This window comes from Priapulus caudatus, unplaced genomic scaffold, assembly GCF_000485595.1.
Source record: "Priapulus caudatus unplaced genomic scaffold, Priapulus_caudatus-5.0.1 Scaffold254, whole genome shotgun sequence".
NCBI classification, from domain to species: Eukaryota; Metazoa; Priapulida; class Priapulimorpha; order Priapulimorphida; family Priapulidae; genus Priapulus; species Priapulus caudatus.
This window is the reverse complement of record NW_014577315.1, coordinates 74,190-90,700: the sequence shown is the minus strand read 5'-3', so window position 1 is coordinate 90,700 and position 16,511 is coordinate 74,190. Positions and strand designations below refer to the sequence as shown.

The 16,511-nt window shown below is 45.8% G+C and overlaps 1 protein-coding gene across 1 annotated transcript; it reads left to right on the top strand.

Annotated features, from left to right (window-relative positions):
• The first annotated feature begins 1,198 nt into the window (after positions 1-1,198).
• LOC106808119 (intermediate filament protein ifa-1-like) lies at positions 1,199-16,311 on the top strand. Its single transcript, XM_014810693.1, has 11 exons — positions 1,199-1,807; positions 8,670-8,856; positions 9,781-9,876; positions 10,370-10,528; positions 10,787-10,912; positions 11,907-12,127; positions 12,871-12,929; positions 13,488-13,627; positions 13,839-13,934; positions 14,858-14,926; positions 15,179-16,311. The coding sequence occupies exons 1-11, from the start codon at positions 1,350-1,352 to the stop codon at positions 15,209-15,211; spliced, it is 1,644 nt and encodes a 547-aa protein (XP_014666179.1). The 5' UTR covers positions 1,199-1,349; the 3' UTR covers positions 15,212-16,311.
• Positions 16,312-16,511: the final 200 nt, after the last annotated feature.

Genomic DNA, 16,511 nt, shown 5'->3' with positions numbered 1-16,511 from the left:
CGCGACGCATTCCCTGCCGCTGCGTGTGATTGTAGACGCGCCGAACATGCTCGCCTTCTACGTGTCTCCAACAAAAGAGGTCACGGCCTTTCCCACGTTGTTTACGCCTTCACATCGGCCCGATCTCTTCTAGAATGCGTTTCGCTGGACTAAACGAGCTCTCCAGGCATTGTTAGCGGTGACTATAGACAGTGCGACTGCCCATGTCTGACTCTTAACGTGCGCCTAGTCGTACAGGGGGGCATCAACCCTGCATACTGCTGCTCGTTAATTACGGTTGGGTTGAACAGAACTCTGCGGTTCACGTGGTGATGCTTTTCTGCTCATGCAAGTCTGTCCCGTCTCCCTTGACACACGATTTGGTGTTCCGCCTCCTATACATCACCGGTGTGGGTTTCAAGGGAATTTTCGCATGGCCGTACAATAGGGGTCACCCAAGGTTATTAGATAGCCAGTCGCGTAGTCTGTTAGGGATCTGTTATAGGAAGTGCGCGCGACTGCGTGTGCAAAGATACACTGCTATACGACACGACCATCATATATCACGGCAAAAACTGCCAACAAGAATGAGCGTAATTATAAGTAGAGATGGTATGCGAACCACCGATGATGGTCTCGCCTCTCACTGCCTCGTCAGACATCAATCGAAAACCAAACGACGATCTACGAGACTGACGACACTAAGCCCGAAAGTAAAATCTCCTGCCACCTAAATGTACGTCGTTATTACCCGCCGTGTAAAAAACCATAAAAAAATCATTCGTGTTTAAACTTCTCGAGAGCGGTCGATGTTTTCAGGGCGGTGCAGGTAATGGAGGCGATTATTGTTCATCATATACGGAGAGCGTGGAGATGGTTGCAATCTCAGATACGAGCATGAGTAAGCGATAAACGATGCCCATGCCTCCGGCAAAGCAACTTTCTCGTGTAGTTTGGGTGAGGACCGATGATTTTTTCTTTTTTCGCAAAACATGAATTAACAAACGCGTTTCAAGCTCTCACCGCCAGCCCCGCTGAATTCGCCGGCCGGTGTCGCCGCATCGCATGGGTGTGAGCCGTCTACCAGCTGAGCCACAATGCGCCAACACGCCGCTTAAAACCGGTATTTATTCCATTAGCATATATCTCGCCAGCGGCGGCCAATCGAAACCGAGGGCCGGTCTGCCGGCGGAGGTTGTGACTAGGCCTTTATATCAGCGCGCCGGCCGCCCGCTCACGCTGCAGTGTTGCTGACTCTACCCCATCGTCGCTCGCCTGCTATCGCGCACTCTCTTCCCGGCTAGCATCCACGTCTCCCTCTCTCTCTTTTCGTCTCTGTCTCTGTCTCGCCACTCTCATCAACGAGCATCATGAGTTCATCGGAAACGATCACGCGCTCGAGCTACAGCACGGGCCAGGTGAGTTCCGACGACTACGGACTCAAGTCGAACATCCAGCCTCGAGGCTCGGCGATCAGGAACCTCGCCGACCAGACGTCGACGATCATGTCGTTCACGGGCGACATGAGCTCGCCGATGGCCGTCGTCGCGCACCGCGAGCGAGAGAAGCGTGACCTGTCCGACCTCAACGACCGCCTGTGCAACTACATCGAGGCGGTGCGCTTCCTCGAGTTCCACAACAAGAAGCTGTCTTCCGACGTCGAGTTCTACAAGACGAAGCTCGAGAGGCTCAACATCATCATCCGGCAGATCTTCGAGACGGAGCTGAACCAAGCGCGCGAGATCGTCGAAGACAACCGCAGAGAGAAGGACCGCCTCGACGAGAGACACGGCCGCCTCGACCGCGACGCAAACGAATTCCGAGACAAGTAAGTGCGATAACGATATAATACGTGCTATAAGAATGGTAGCAATAAGATACGTACTATAAGAACGTTAGCAATAAGATCCGTGCTATACGAACGGTAGCAATAAAATCCGTACTATGAGAACGGTAGCAATAAAATACGTACTATAAGTACGGTATGAATAGGGCATGTAAGGTAGAGGTACGGTACGGTAGCAGGGTGACATACAACACCCGTATTTGTTACAACACGTATAAACAGCATGCTATAACTACAACATGGGTATTGTAAGGATGTATCGTATACGCTACAACACCCATTTGATGCAACATGATATAAATATCATGATATAAATACAACATGTGTATTTAAATGGGGATACTGTATATCCCGCAACACCCATGGTTGATCGTCTTTTTCTTCTTCTTCTTCTTCTTCTTCTTCTTCTTCTTCTTCTTCTTCTTCTTCTTCTTCTTCTCCTTCTTCTTCTTCTTCTTCTTCTTCTTCTTCTTCTTCTTCTTCTTCTTCTTCTTCTTCTTCTTCTTCTTCTTCTTCTTCTTCTTCTTCTTCTTTTTTTTATATTTCTTCTTATTCCTCATAATCATCGTCATCATCATCATCATCGTTGTCGTCGTCATCATCGCCATCATCGACATCATCATCATCATCATCGTCATCATCATCATCATCATCATCATCATCATCATCATCACTCTATCCCTAAAAATAATTTTAATCATTACGAAATATGGGTCTTAAACTAGGCTTGAGTGCACTTCCCGTTCTTGTATTTGATATGATTGATTATAATTCCGCATACTTGAATACTCCCCGTTCGAGTATTTGATATGATTGATTATAATTACATTAATTGTTTCGGGTTGTAACCGTAGTACATAGGCGTGCGCGTGCATATGCGCGTGCGTGCGTGCGTGCGCTTGTGTATATGAAGGTATTATAGGGTTAGATAAGAGGTTTAACAGCACAACCAGGAATAAGTCGGCGCAGGCATTACGAAAACTCGCCACTACGCGCGCATGACTCACGGCTGAATGCCCTGGATACATGCGCAATTTGCAGAATAATGAATGCGCACCCGTTGAACGCGCGTAATGAATAACACACGGCTACTGGGTGTGGCTCCCCGGTGCGAAGTTCCATCCGGGCCTCACTTAAAGCTTAAAGCCATTCACCTATTCGACCGCGCGCGGACACGAAGGTTTCTGCCGCATTGCGCTGCGGTTAGCAAGTCCTTAATACAAATACCACGACCAACTAAGTCAGCTACGATTACGAATCATTCTTGTCAGTTAGAATGCCGATTTTGATATAATGTTCGCGCTTAAAATCGAGCCAACGGGGGTCCTTTTGATCATGTATTTGGTATCTGTCTCTTATTGACAAATAGGTAGAGGCGTCCACCTGCCATAAAATAGTTGCTGCACACTTCATATATGTTTACTCGGTTAATTACTCGGTTATCTGCCGTAACACCCACGGCTCATCACCTATTCGTGACAATGGTTTTGGAAAAGCTGCTGTAGATAGTTGGTGAACTGGTGACTATTGGAAATTCTATATCATTTGACGCAATGTTCGTTGTTTCGAGTACACTTACGCAGGATAAACAGTTATGTCAATTCATTACTCAATTAAAGCTTCTCTGACCAACTAAACAACAAGGCGGATTGTATGTGATGACATAATATATGGTTCTCCAGTCGCATTCCGCGTGTACGTGGTGACATTTTGTGTAATCGAATTTAACACTTACGACGCACGTCTATCAGACATGGAATGTAAAAGTTTATAAGCTCTCGCGAGTAGTCGAGTTGTGCAATTAAATCTTAAATAAACGCCGAACTTCGGCACCGAACTGAAGACAACAACCTTTAACAGTGATGTATCGCATACAGAGACACTGGCATCGGCGCACCTAGCGAGTTTATTCTCCGTAAGCGCCGGCCGGTATGTAGGCGTTCGTTCGGCAATGGCGCCCGAGGCCGAAACAATCTGGGCCGTAAAGTTGTCACGCAGTTGTTTGTGCGCATGTCTCGGCGAGCCGCGGTCTCTCGGCGTTGCTACGCGTCTTACTGGACGTATATGGCGCGACCAGAAATACACGCCCGCCATTTACACGCACCGTGTAAGCCGCGAGGAATAGGCCACCTCTACAGATTTTTTTTGCTGAACTAGACTTTCATAACAACCTTGAAAAAAATCTGTCATGCTGCTGACGATACTATTATGAACAAACCTGCGCGAATATTTTCTACCTGGATTTCACCGTGGGGATAAATTGTAAAAAGAAACACCGGGGACAGGTATAGACGCCATAAAACCTGTTCGGGTTATAATACGACCGAGTGTATACCTAGCGCAAACTGTGCGCATGCCCCTAGCGACTTTTATTCGTACGGTCTCTCCCCGACATTATTGATTCTTATAACGTTTTGCGGCTAAAGAATTTGAACAGCTTGCCACAGAAGTTTCCTCCAAACCCTTTAGAACGGGACCCCGGGACTCACAGCAGCTGCCATATACTCAATGGAATTACTGTGGCGTAGCAGCCTGTCTACAATGCGCCGCATACAGTCCTTACTGAGACACGTTTTCCGTCTGTCCTTGGACACACGATCACGTGATATTCGCCTCGATATCTGTCGAAAATCCGCCTCGTTTAGTCTCACCGGTCGAATTCAGTGACCTATACGGAAATTCGTGAAACAGGAAAGTAATTATAGGTATCACCAACTGATTATCATATGGCGAGGTGTCAGCCATTCAGCTAGAATATTTTCAATAAAATCTCGTGGAAACGACAACAGGAAAGTTGATGTGAATTCAGAGATACGTTTTTAATTAATTATATTTTTATATTAATTGCGTGTTTTACATAATTATACGTTATGTGATTAAATTATATGCCAATTCGTGTAATAATTAGTCCAAGGTAAACGCTACCAATACCCATAAAATGTTTTTTTACGTAATGAAACCATAATTGTTGCGTTAAGTGAAAATAAACCTGTTTTATTAACTAGAAGACGCCGTGCGTGCTGATCCACGCGTACTTTCACATCGATTCACTCCGTGTACGTGCGTGTACGTGCGTGTACCCGCGTGTACGTGCGTGTACGTGCGTGTACCCGCGTGTACGTGCGTGTATCTGCGTCTACGTGCGTGTAGTAGTACGTACGTGCACGCGATTCACATCAATTGGCATACAAACCTAACCAGCTTATTGAACCGTTAGCAGTAGTTTTATATTTATGCGATGAAAATAACTTGACTCGTTAGACAAAAAATGCTTTCTCAAAAGCCTTATGAATTGCATGTGTAAACGCCACCTGGTGATGAAGTCGTTTACTTCTCAACCAGCCTAGGTGAGAATTAAGCATCGGTATGGCTGTAATTAATCGTACATAGACTCTCTAGCTGTCAGACGATGCCGAGTACTGTCATCATAAACCCACCTTAGTCAAAGTCATATAAAATCTCTATAAACGTCCGAGAAAGGTCGTTGCATGATGAGAGAAAGGGTGGAGTAATACACTGTAGCGTGTTTCTCGGCGTGGGCGTGGTGGGATGTAGATCAACGCCAGCGCAATCTTGGTCTCCATATAACTCTTAGACCATCATTAGCATTATTCACGTGGCAACAATGTAGCTAACTCCGCCACGCATTCATCTTCCCTCATACCAGACATCTGCGTAACAGACAAATAACGTTTAGCGATGGAATGAGTGCCAGTCTAGGTCAGGCGTGGCAGCAGCTAGGTCCGGCAGCCGAGATATGTGTGCGCAAATAACGCCCATTCGTGACACGCCCCTTCGCATTAAGCTTGCTAGCGGAGTACCTACTTTCTTCGTATGTAAAGCCAGAACACAGCCACTAAGTCTATCTTAAAATTATACAACGTCTATTAAAAGAAATGCAACGCATCGCATGAAAAAATCGGGCAAAAGCAAACGGTCTTGATCCGTAGTGGGTAATTGCTTGGGTGTGGTTAGAAAGTAACTTGAAGCTCCACACCTACCTGTGCGGTACGATAAAACAGTGTTCTTATTTGTAAAGCTATATATGAAATATACATACCAAAAATACATTAGCGTTGTACATTGGGGTAGCCATTATCTGCAGGTTCTTACGGAGCTGGATGTTCTATTAGTAAGACAGAGACAGCAGCGATGGTAAATAAATCAGGAACAAAGGCACGTACTAACGAAAAGGTTAATGGCCGTCCCCACCCATCAAGAGGCAATCTTAGTCATATTAGTCTGCGGCCAAACCCGGGCGTGTACGTAGTAATAAACCAGACGGAGATCGAGCTCTAGTGAGACGACGACGCGATGGCCATATAAGGTTATAATCGTGCGTATGCTAGCCGCAGGGCAGGTACGACCGACTCCGTCTCTCTACCTAGAAAACCCCGCAGCTTCGATGCACAAAGCAGAATAGTAATATGTCCCGAGCAGAATAAACAAAGTGGTGAGCTAAAGGGGGGAAAGGTGACGGAATAAGCTGCTTCTCGGGTGATAGTGAAGTGTGTTCTAACATAGGGCGTGGATTATTCGTAGAGTAGACCCTTTCGCTTGTAGTAGAGAGAGATTAATTTTGAGATTAATCCTTCATAGTTCAAGGAAAAAGAGTGATTCAGGCAAAACCTTTAACCCATTCGCATCGCCAAGCTTCACCCATTCTATTACGAGCAAACGCGGTTGCCACATGAATTTCATTCTACTACAAACGCGCAAATAGGTGGACTCAAAGCTATTGCGTGTACAAAAGTTATTCACTTGGCATGCGTGGCCGCACAAAACCTGTTTGTAGACAGCGTTCTTTGAAAAATATGTGAAGTTAATATGCAAGCTAATGCACTATGCCTATGACTCTGATATCAGCAAATCGCTACACTGAATTCGACATTAATAGCACTTTCGTGCGGTTTAGCACACGCCAGATGGCGCAACGTATACACATGCTTCGTAACTTTGATCAATATTTAATTTTGATCATATACACGGAATTCACAATGCTAATTCGGCCGATGTAACAAGTGCTCGTTGCGGTACGGTGGTATGCTCGTACGTCGCAACACATATCTATTTAACTAGCCATCGTCGCTGCGAAGCGAATTCCAACAGTGCGTTTTCTATCGAAAAAACTAGCGCTAACCTTTCGTAGGAACGTAGCGCTGTGAATGAAAATACTGGGGGCGGATGTTATGTCATGATTCGGATGATTGATGGACCTAGGCCACCGGAGCCGCCGAATGGAATGGTTGGGCGGCTGCAAAATAGATATTGTTTTAAACTTCTTAAATGAATTCTCTAAACTTATTTGTTCATGCGATAGAATACTTGAGAAACCTACCGATGACATGTACCACTATTGTGTGCATTTATTAAACGAGCTAGTAAAATTTAATCTTCGCATCTCTTACGGGCATACTTTAGAAATCACAACTACACTTTAATTAACTAATTTAAATTAATTTAAACGTCGCTGTGCGCGCGCGAGCCGATTTTAATTTTGAGAGAAATACATTGCAGTGGTCGGCGGTATTAGAGCGCACATCTAAAGGCGTCTCTCCTAAAGTTGGTTCTTTCGAAGGACCCCGCATTCCTGCGCGTCCAGGTAAGCACGTTCTATTATAAAGAGCGTGCTTTATCTTCAGCTATATTTCACCCCGCGCCTACGTCATCACAATGGTGTGCCTGTGCTGTCAAATCCCACTTTAGAAACGGCGTGTTTGTCTAAGAAAAGCGGCCACTCCAAAATAAACTTAAAGTTAGTAACTGTTTGCCGTAGCAACAGTCTGTTAGCTTGGGGTGGCGTCTGAGCAGTGCATCCCGACTCGTACATTAGGCAAATATTAAGCGCCTATATGATTAAACATAGACACGATGGGAAAGATGAAAGCTCTGATAGAGCCAAGGCCAAGCGGACGGGATCTTGACAATGAAATCCGCCATTCTGGCGTCAGATCTTATCACATCGTAATCGCGTTACTCGATAAAAAAACAAAAAAATATATAACGCAAAAGAAATAGTGGATTCTACTACAACGTACTATAATTGGTCCCATGCATGTAGCGATAAACGACCTCTATATATGTTTAGACCAATAATAGCAGAACGACGGGAAAATCTGCCTCTTTTTCTTCAAGTAAACTCGAAAGACAGGACTACGAGAGCGGTTTATTTATGCTTTGAGTGTACAACCATCGTCAATATAAACCTATTCAGGTGACACACAGGACGTGACCGGGGCTGACCGCTAACAACAACATGACATGGCGCGAAGCTACTATGGCCCCCTATACACACGCGGCGCCTCCTCCTATTACTGTCTAACACGACACGACCCACATCGTGCGACCATGTGCTACATCGTGCGAAATAAATCTATTTAATTTAAACGGATTCACTTACTCGCATCGTAGCCAACGTTTGGTATTCCATCCTTAAAATCACTAAGGGTGAAGCCATTCTGATACGTACCCATCGAAACCGTTCGGTTCTTACTCGGAGTCCACTTGACGTTTCAATAGATATCTCTAACCATTTCGGATGAGAGAGCTCGTGTGGTGGCGCGATTCTGTAATGAGATAGCAGCCAATGAGTACTAATGCTAGGATCTCTGTGGCATCTTATTTCATCTTAGCGAAGCATACTCTCAATTTATAGTTTCAGCCAATTGCGACAATAGGAATAACAAAACGCATTACCAGTAAAGGATTTTGTTATTCCTATGGTCGCAACTGGTTGAAATTGGACATCGATAGTAGATGCTGTGTACGCAACCAGATTCTGAAGCACGCAGCTCATCGAGTGCTACTCACAGCCAGCAGCATCTCATTACCTGTTTGGTTTTAGATTCCACAAGCTTGATGACATTCACTCTGAGGATATACTCAGGCTCTTGGAGCTGGAGGATCAGATGGCGCAGAAGATCGCCATCATCAACGGATTGCTGGCTAAGATCAAAATCCTGGAGGACGAAATCGCTCGTCTCAAGAGGGAATACAACCGTCTTCTTACACTCGTCAACGACACGAAGATTGTAAGTACGAGGAAATAGTACCCGGCGTCCCTACAACCACGCCTACGTACCACCACCGCCGCCGCTACCACCGCCGCCGCTACCACCGCCGCCACCACCACCACCACCACCCTACCACCACCACCACCTCTACCAGTGGTCCCAAGTTGGGAAAATCCAAGAAAGGAATCACTTGTAATAATGGTCCATCGCTGTTTTTCGCGTGTGCAAAAACAGGAAAAAAATTGTGGCGGGCTGCGACATGTGTTTGTCGCGGCGCACCGCCATTTTTTTTATAAAGTATACATGTAAAAAAAACATAAAGTATACATTTGTGGCCTTTTATTGTTCGCTGAATCAAAGTACATCAACAACCACGGGCAAATTAAGTAATTTACTGATGTAAATGTTAAAATATGGCTGAAAAATGTTACGACCGCGGACTTTCTGGAGCTCTTAACGGGACACCGGGACCGCATCCGGGGGACGATCCCGGTGAGCCTGGACACTTGGGACGTCTGTCTCTACTACCACCACCACCACCACGACACCACCACCACCAACCACCACACCAACACCACCACCACCACCACGACCACCACACCACCACCACCACCACCCCCACCACCACACAACAACAACAACAACAACACAACACAAACAACAACGACGACGACACAACGACTGCGACGACGACGGCAACGACGACATCATCATCATCATCATCATCATCATCATCATCATCATCATCATCATCATCATCATCATCATCATCATCATCATCATCATTATCATCACCATCATCATCATCATCATTATCGACACCACCAACAACAACAACGACGACGACGACGACTCTAACAGCAATTGCCTCCACACGAACATAATAAATCATAATCTTTTAATGACCAAGTTTACCATATTTACCATATTACCATATTTCAGAGGAACGAGGAGGAGATAATGATTCGCAAGGACTTGGAGCACCGTATCCCAGGTATACAGGAGGAGATTGCCTTCAAGCAGCAGCTACACGAGCAGGTGCGCTATCACGAACCATGCTAGCGCGTACCATATGCAGCTGACCACAATAGTTCAGCGTGTGTCGCATTCACACGAACACCCACTTTAGCGCGTGCCACGTATACTTGACCACTTCAGTTTAGCATGAACCACGCATACCTAACCACAGGTTAACGCGAGCCGCAGGCACTTGACCGCGATTTCAGCATGTGCCACACCCAAATGACCATTATGTTATGGCATGTGCCACAAGCACTTGACCACAAATATTCAGTGAATGCTACATATTACTTCCGTACTAGTGTATACGTATGCTATGAAATATATGCAATACATGCATCAGATGCACTATGTGCAGTTCATGCAGTATCGACGATAGTTTATGCGCGCGACGGCTATAAGAAAGCATGTAACGCGCAGTTGTTTCCTAATATGTCGCGTAGTTAGCATCAGCATCAACCGATATAATTATGACATCGCGTGAGTATTAACGGTGTATTGTGAACGGCAGGAGCTGCGCGAACTACTGGACAGTCTCATGAAGGATGATACCGACATCTACCGCAACATCTTCCACAACGAGCTGTCGTCGGCACTGCGCGACATCCGCAAGGAGTACGAGGAGCAGATGGCAAAGAAGCCCAGGAACGAGGAGGTTTATCAGACCAGGGTATGCACGCATCGAACAACTGCCCCCACGCTTTGTAATGCGATATAAAATTGGCTTTGAACGTTGCACACTAGACATCGACGAAAACCTTCAAATCCTTCCCCCTGGTAATTTAATTGTGCATTAACGGACAAGCGAAAATCAATGAACACGCAAATGAATTCGAATTAATTCGAAGACAATCGATGCAATGGGAAACCACGGGCACGTATCGGACATTGCGTGCAAATTTTCAATGTTTTTGCTTCTGACATTCAGATCCAAGAAATCATCAAGACCACTGCCAAGAAGTCAAGCGAGGAGCTGTCGCTGAAGGACCAGGCTAGAAAGGACCGCACCAAGGAGACTGAGATGAGCAAGGATGTCATTGGCCTTAAGTCTAGGGTAAGAGTTACTAAATTAGGAAATCGAGTTAACGATTAAGCATTTCATGGTGATAACTAAACCAATCCACACTATGACTATATAGGACTACATACTATTGACTGCACAAGTTTTAATTTTAGTTATAAATCAGTATCACTCACGATCATCAGTGTATATTAATTATAAGCCGAGGTCAATGGTCATGTAATGCTCTCTTATCCATTATTGCCGATCACAGCTAAACGACATGTTAGGCGTGATGTTCTGCATGAAATGCAAAAATTGCTACAGCAAAACAACTCGCTTCCTGTCTGTAACTGCTCCGTAATACATACTTATTTACTCCGACCATTGCCGACATCACGGTTCTACCGAATTATTTATAGGTGCCAAGGCAGGCAGGCAGACTGTGCTATAAGTTGCATTGAGCATGCTCGCTATAAATGTATATTGTGCCTATTAACCCTTTGTTCCCTATTGTCGTCATATGATAGGCCTAAGCGGTGTTCAAATTCATAGTCTGTTGCACATTTCTGGTTCAGTGAGAACATTTCGTGTTTGCGAATAACACAATTATATATGCTCACCGAGCGTACATCTACTAGATTTGGCGACGAGATGTAGCAAATTAAAAAAAACAGGCCACTAATAAAACCTCTCACATATTTCATCGAGATGCTCGACTCTCCGTGATCAAATACCCCCCCCCCCTAAATCGTGCCCGTTAAGATTATTCCTAAAGACGAGTGACTAAGAAATACCCACGGAGTTTTTCCGACTCTTCGAGTTAACATCACAAACGCTCGTCCGCTCGCACGAGATCAGCCTATAGAACTGACTAAAAACAGTCTATGAGAATAACTGAAATATAAGAAGCACTGACTATACGAAGTCTATAAGAATAACTGAAATATAAGAAGAACTGCCTATAAGAAGTCTATAAGAATAACTGAAATATAACTGATTATAAGACTAGAATATCACCCGTCACTAACGTCCGCTGTTCTCGCAGGGCGATCATCTGCGCAGGCGCATCGAGGAGCTGGAGCGCGTGCTGACCAACGAGCGCAGTGAGTTCGACATCGACATGAAGCAGCGCGACGAAAAGATGCTGCTGCTGAAGTCGAAGCTCGAGGATATGCTGCGCGAGATGCAGGAGATGCTGGACGAGAAGCTGCGTCTCGATGAAGAGATCACCACCTACCGCCGCCTGCTCAGCGGCGAGGAGACTAGGTACGCGGGGTGCACGCACGCACGCACGCACGCACGCACGCACGCACGCAGGCACGCAGGCACGCACGCACGCACGCACGCAGGCACGCACAGCGTAAATACAGACGCACGCACGCACACACACACACACACACACACACACACACACATACACACACACACACACACACCCGCACGCACGCACGAACACGCGCACGCACAAACGTACGCACACATGCACGCACGTACAGACACGCAGGCACGTACACACGCACGCATGCACGCACGCACGCACGCACGCACACACACACACACACACACACACACACACACACACATACACGGACAGACGGACGCACGAACACACGCACGCACGAACGTACGCACAGACGCATGCACGCACTCAAACGCGTGCATGCACGCACGCACATACGAACGCACGCAGCCGCGAAACGTTCTAACGTAGGCTCACTTTCTTCCATCTAAAATATGGGCGACATTAGAGTTGGGGCTAAGTGTTAGTGCCAAAGCTAAGGCTAGTAATTGGAACGTGTTCTGGGTTACAGTTATGGTTAGTGTTAATATTAGGTTCACGGTTAGGGGTAGGTGTATAGGTTGCAATTCTGGTTTGGGTAATTGGTAGCTTATAGTTCGGGTCTGGGTTAGGAACAGTGCAAAGATTACAGTTATTTTCCTTCAACGCCGCATGTGCTTAGTTAATAGTAGCATGCATAAACGTTGACAACTTTCTTTCTCTTCCTCAGGATGCAGGAGTCAATGGTGGAAGCCAGCATGCACCAGGCAGAAATGAGCAGTCAGCATGGTAAGTAGGTCGCCCACTCGCAAGTAGATTTACATTACAACCGCGTAGCCTGGCAGCTCGCGGTGACGTCACGGGGCGGGATCGATCACGTGACTCGTGCGACATACTCACGCAACCAACGGGTGCCACGGGTGTAGCCATCTACTCGTAAATTCCCGCCTATTACGAACAAGTGTCATGTCGAGCAACTGTTAAGAAATGTTTTTTTTTTATAAACGAGGCCCGAAAATGGTTCTTATGAACTGCCGCGTATAATTTCCCACAGAGTCCAAACATAACATCTCCATTAATTAGCAGAAGGTGCGGTAGCTAGAAATATAGGCGTTTACATAAGTGCACGTAAGTCGCACAGGTGGTCTAGGGTGTGGAATCAGTTGCCACTTTCACGCATAGTAATCATTGTATCATAGTAATCACAATGTACTTATCCACTGCCGTGAGTAGAACGCGTGTGATAATGAGAAGAATTCTAGCATCGTGCGTGTCGACTAACTTCGCGTGGGATATTCTACCGAGGTTCGTGACGTCATCGAGTTACGTGTACCTTGCCTTCCGCAGCTGTTGACCGCTCCTACGTGCAGACGATCGAATCGGCCGTTAAAACAAACATCCAGAAGCGCTCCAAGGGCACCGTGGCGTTTGGCGAAGCCAACCTAGATGATAATTTCATTGTCATGGAGAACACTACCAGGGACAGCGTACGTGCCTTTTTAGTTTTCCTACTCTCCGTGATGCAGATGTTACCATTTGGCAAACATCTGTAGCCGCGTCGTGTGGGTTGTGTAAAAATGGGTAAAAATGTCTTCTTCAGAAACGTCACGTCTTCAAATAACTCGACATAAAATTGTCGTTAAGGCGATCCCTGCGATTGACAAAGATGAGTGACACTTACGGGTTTCATTTTTACAGGATCAAAAAATGGACGGCTGGCAAATCAGGCGAAACGATGACGTCATATATACATTCCCTCCGGGATCCAACCTTAAGGCAGGACGCAACCAGAAGGTATGTCCACGTTGCAAAACTAGCGCCAAATTAGCAGAGTGGCTTTTATACACTTACTTCCAATACCATTGAGTGTGAACCGATGCATTATATTACTCAAATGATGCATTAATAAGCCAGGCAATACGCAGGTATGCGCGGTACAGCGTATAGATATCACGTTAGACTACACAGTCGCAAGAATGCCGCGTACAATGGAGCCATTGTGAATAAAACCACGCACCGCATTCGCCACTGGAAACGCGCCATGCAAGCGTTAAGCCCACGCATGCCGATAAAACTCGTGACATGTCTCCTAAAAAATGCTCAAACCTTCATGTTTATCGTCACCGTGCGACCCTAATGACGCGACAGAGGCGCGACAAACTCGATTCCCAGCGAGCTGCAATCCTCGCCGACGGCAAACACTGACCGATAATCTTCGCGGTCAACACGGTCATAAAGCCCCCGTGCAATTACGGTGCGAAATTCTATAACAGCGGTGTCATCTTGTTTGGAAACTCGCGAGAGCGATCGCTGTCGTGACAGCGACGCCATGCCGTCAATGCTGGCCGCTGTTTGAATACGAAAGCTTCTGAGATCACAGTAGCGCGTTTGTCATCTACTTCGCGTGGCTACACGGGGATCTGATGCCTAGCGAAACGCTACACGGCAGCAGCACCCGCAGAGTAAATAGAATTTGGGCGGGGCACGTCGGAACACGAATAGCTCAGTAATAGGCCTCTCGTGATCGCAAGGTATCCGAATGACCCGAAATCCGCGGCGAATTCTAATGCGAATAATAGAGAGTTCTTGGAATCTACTACAAGCATGTATAATGCGCGTTTAGCCTCTACTTCCTGCTTTAAGTCATGTTATAATGCGCTACCAAAAGTGTCTGTTTGTTGGCCCGATAACTAATATTGTATTGCGATTTTTTTCAGGTTACGGTCAGACAGTGGACCGGAGACCGCACCCACGTCATGACGTCATTGCACAACGAGAGAGGAGATGTAAGCAACGCTTCATTTTACCGGAAGCAAATACCCCACCAGAAAATTAACCGAAATCCTTAAACATAAAAATTTAGGAGAGCCTGTTTATTATGGATCTGTTCTAATGAATCAGTGCCCCAAAATAACAAATAATTCCAACGAATATGTACGAAATAGCTTAAGCAGCGTCCACGTTGAGACAACTAGTTAGCGGCGACTTAGCTGAGAAACGACAATATATTTTAACAATGTTCCTTCTGCCGTTTTCAGGATGTTGCGAGCCAAACTCAGAGATCGCAGTAATAAGAGGGCAACGGAGGAGAGTCACGGAATGCCGGTTACGAGGATACCCGTCAGATGTCGCTTCGAACGCCGGTCAACACACTCTACAACGAGCGCTTAACGTTTACCGTGAACTGCCACCGCTCTCACCTCCGATATTACCTTGTGACGTTACGCCACATCGCTCCTGGCACCACATGAGCTAGGCAGCATCTGTTGTTACTAAGCAGTCGTCACTGTTAACACGTGCCCCAACACTGCCACCAATCTGACGAATAAACGTGTGCCTTACTCTTTAAACGAAAAGCATTTTATTTTTCAACTAGATTCGTAATAACCCGTTTTTTTTATATAAAACGCGGACAGCTAGTGTGTAATTCCTCCAGCAAGCAAGCTTAGTGCTGCTATAAGCAATCAGTATACGGTTCGGTTCGCGCACGACAGAGTGACTAAGTTGCTCGCGCGGAGGAATAAAGAAGAGTGTAGTATTTTACGTAAGCAGCTAGTGTAGATGGACTTGATTGGGCCTGCTTTCTTAGCGCGTTACTGTTACAGCTTATATATTTACTTTGTAGATGATTGTTTGTTTGTTTTAAACTCGCGGTGTTTTTAATATTAGAGCTTGCTATGCAGTTACTTGCTATGTTCGTTTTGACGCACGCTCGCCGACCCACGCGAAGCAGGATTCCGATCTTGTCACAGTGGAAGGGAGCTACAGGCTACGAAAGAATGTTAAAAATAGAGGCCGACAGACGTTGAGACACGTGGCCCAACAATGTCTCCGTTTCGTTGGCTTCAAATAAATATGGAATGTAACGTAATCAAATGCAGGAGAGGGTAAACAGAGAAGCAGACTAAAGGGAATACGTAGATGATTCTCGGGTTTAGTGTTATGAGTTCAGTCTATAATTATGCAGTTGTAGTTCAGTTTGGTGTTAAGGCTTAGGATTATTCCGATCGTACGTTCTCGAATTAGCACATCAGTTTATCAGCACTAAAATACCCCTTTGTTATATTGGCCACACGCATACGCGCATCGTATACTCACACTGTCTTTAGTGTACGTGCGAATTTTTCACTCCAATGGAAACAAATAAAGTCAAGTATACGTTTTAAAATGAGACTGTATGAAGTATTTTGTACAACTGCTTTTGAAAATTCTAAAGAAATATAATATTTTAATTTATTTTATCGCTTATACACGAAACGTACGAACGAACACACACACACACACACACACACACACACACACACACACACACACACACACACACACACACACACACACACACGACAGCACGACACACACACACACACCACC